This window comes from Loa loa (genome assembly GCF_000183805.2).
Source record: "Loa loa unplaced genomic scaffold supercont3.1766, whole genome shotgun sequence".
Classification (NCBI taxonomy): Eukaryota; Metazoa; Nematoda; class Chromadorea; order Rhabditida; family Onchocercidae; genus Loa; species Loa loa.
In genome coordinates, this window is record NW_018109945.1 from 1 (window position 1) to 1,675 (window position 1,675).

At 34.6% G+C, this 1,675-nt stretch overlaps 1 protein-coding gene across 1 annotated transcript; it reads left to right on the forward strand.

The window, feature by feature from the left end:
* Positions 1-64: 64 nt before the first annotated feature.
* LOAG_15300 (hypothetical protein) lies at positions 65-626 on the forward strand (the record flags this gene model as incomplete). The annotated part of the gene is made up of 2 exons (XM_003150791.1): positions 65-223; positions 312-626. Coding segments are annotated over 2 exons (474 nt in total), but the record flags the coding sequence as incomplete, so codon positions are not given.
* Positions 627-1,675: the final 1,049 nt, after the last annotated feature.

Here is a 1,675-nt window from a genome sequence, read left to right on the forward strand (position 1 = left end):
ATCCAAACAATCGAAAGGAAACAGTCCAAAGGAAACAAAGGTAACATCAAAAGGAAACATCCAGGGCGTACAAATCACACAGGCGAGAAGCGGTTCAAATCCGAAATATCTAAGGAAGATTTCATTGTGCCATCGAGTACACATATCAGGATTCATACCGGTAAAAGGACGTTCTATTGTTGGAATTGCACAGCAAATTTCACCCGGTTTGTTGTTTCACCCGGTCAGGCAGTCTGCAAAGACATATGTGGACTCATGCCGGTAAGAAGCCGTTCTCCTTCTTGGAATGTGATAAGAATTTCGTCCTGAAGGAGTATCTACTTAAACATATAATGATTCATGCCGGTGAGAAACTGTACAATTGCTCGAAGTGTGGGATGAATTTCACCTGGAAAGAGAGTTTGCATAAACATATGAGGACTCATACCGGTGAGAAACCGTACAGTTGTTCGAAATGTGGGATGAATTTCGCCGATCCATCGAATCGGCTTAGACATATGATGACCATTCATACTGGTGAAAAACTGTACAATTGTTCTGTGTGCAATAAAAAATTCTCTCGATCATGTAGTATGAAACTTCACAGGAAGATTCACGACAACGATAGGCGCAGATTCAACTGCACTGTATGTAGAAAGGTTTTTCTGACGGAATCCTATTGGGAAAAACACATGGAGAATTGCGTCATGAATAAACTGATAGACGCATTTTAAACCGAAATAATGCATTTCATGCATTGCTATTTTGTTGTATTTTCTGTATGTTAAATTCACTACTCTTTGTTGTATTGTTAGCATTCTATTGCTTTATATGTATTGTTTCTTTAAGATTTCTTTATTACTTCTCTTGTCTTCGTCAATGAAATTTCCCGTTTCGTGTCTACTTGCATCTTACTGAGCAACCTTTTCATTATTAATGCACATATGACAAGTAAGTAACTTGCATTCCATGCGTGAAATGAAAGTATAACAAAATGGAAGTAAATTTTTGGCAACAAAAAGGCTTTTCTTAATTACAACACTTGAAATTTCCCATCATTTCATGGGGTCACTCATCCATTTCGTTTGTCAACTCACAGTTCCATTGCAAGGTTCCGCTGAAAGCAATAGGCATTTTGTCATGCATTTTCAAGTAAAATTTTACTCAATTGATAATCCATCGCAACCACTATTTCACACCGGTGAATTGCCGAATAGTTGATTTGCATTCGATGAAAGTTCAAAACGGTGACAAATCTGAGGAAACAGAGAAAAAATCACAGCACCGAAAAGTTTTAATGGTCAATTGTGAGGAAAAAGTTTCCAAATTTAAGAAGTATGAATAAATTTAATCTGATCAGATTTATTTTTTGACATAATTTGGGGAAATATGTTAATACGAATGTGCATGACAGATTAGTTTTTAGAAATTCTAAGAATTGTAAAAAAGGCTTTGTTAGCTGTTTAGTCAAAAATGAATAAATACATTTCTTGACTAAAATTTATAAAGGTAACGAGAAAGATAATTAACAATTCGAAATGTTTCAAAATACTGCTAAATGATCCAAAACTCTGGAATGGAAATTGAAAACTTCAAGGAAAAGCAATAAAAATTTATCAGAACGATTTTGAATATACCGAGAAAAAAGAATTTAGTAGTCGGAATTATCTTATTAATTTTCTATCATTAATATATG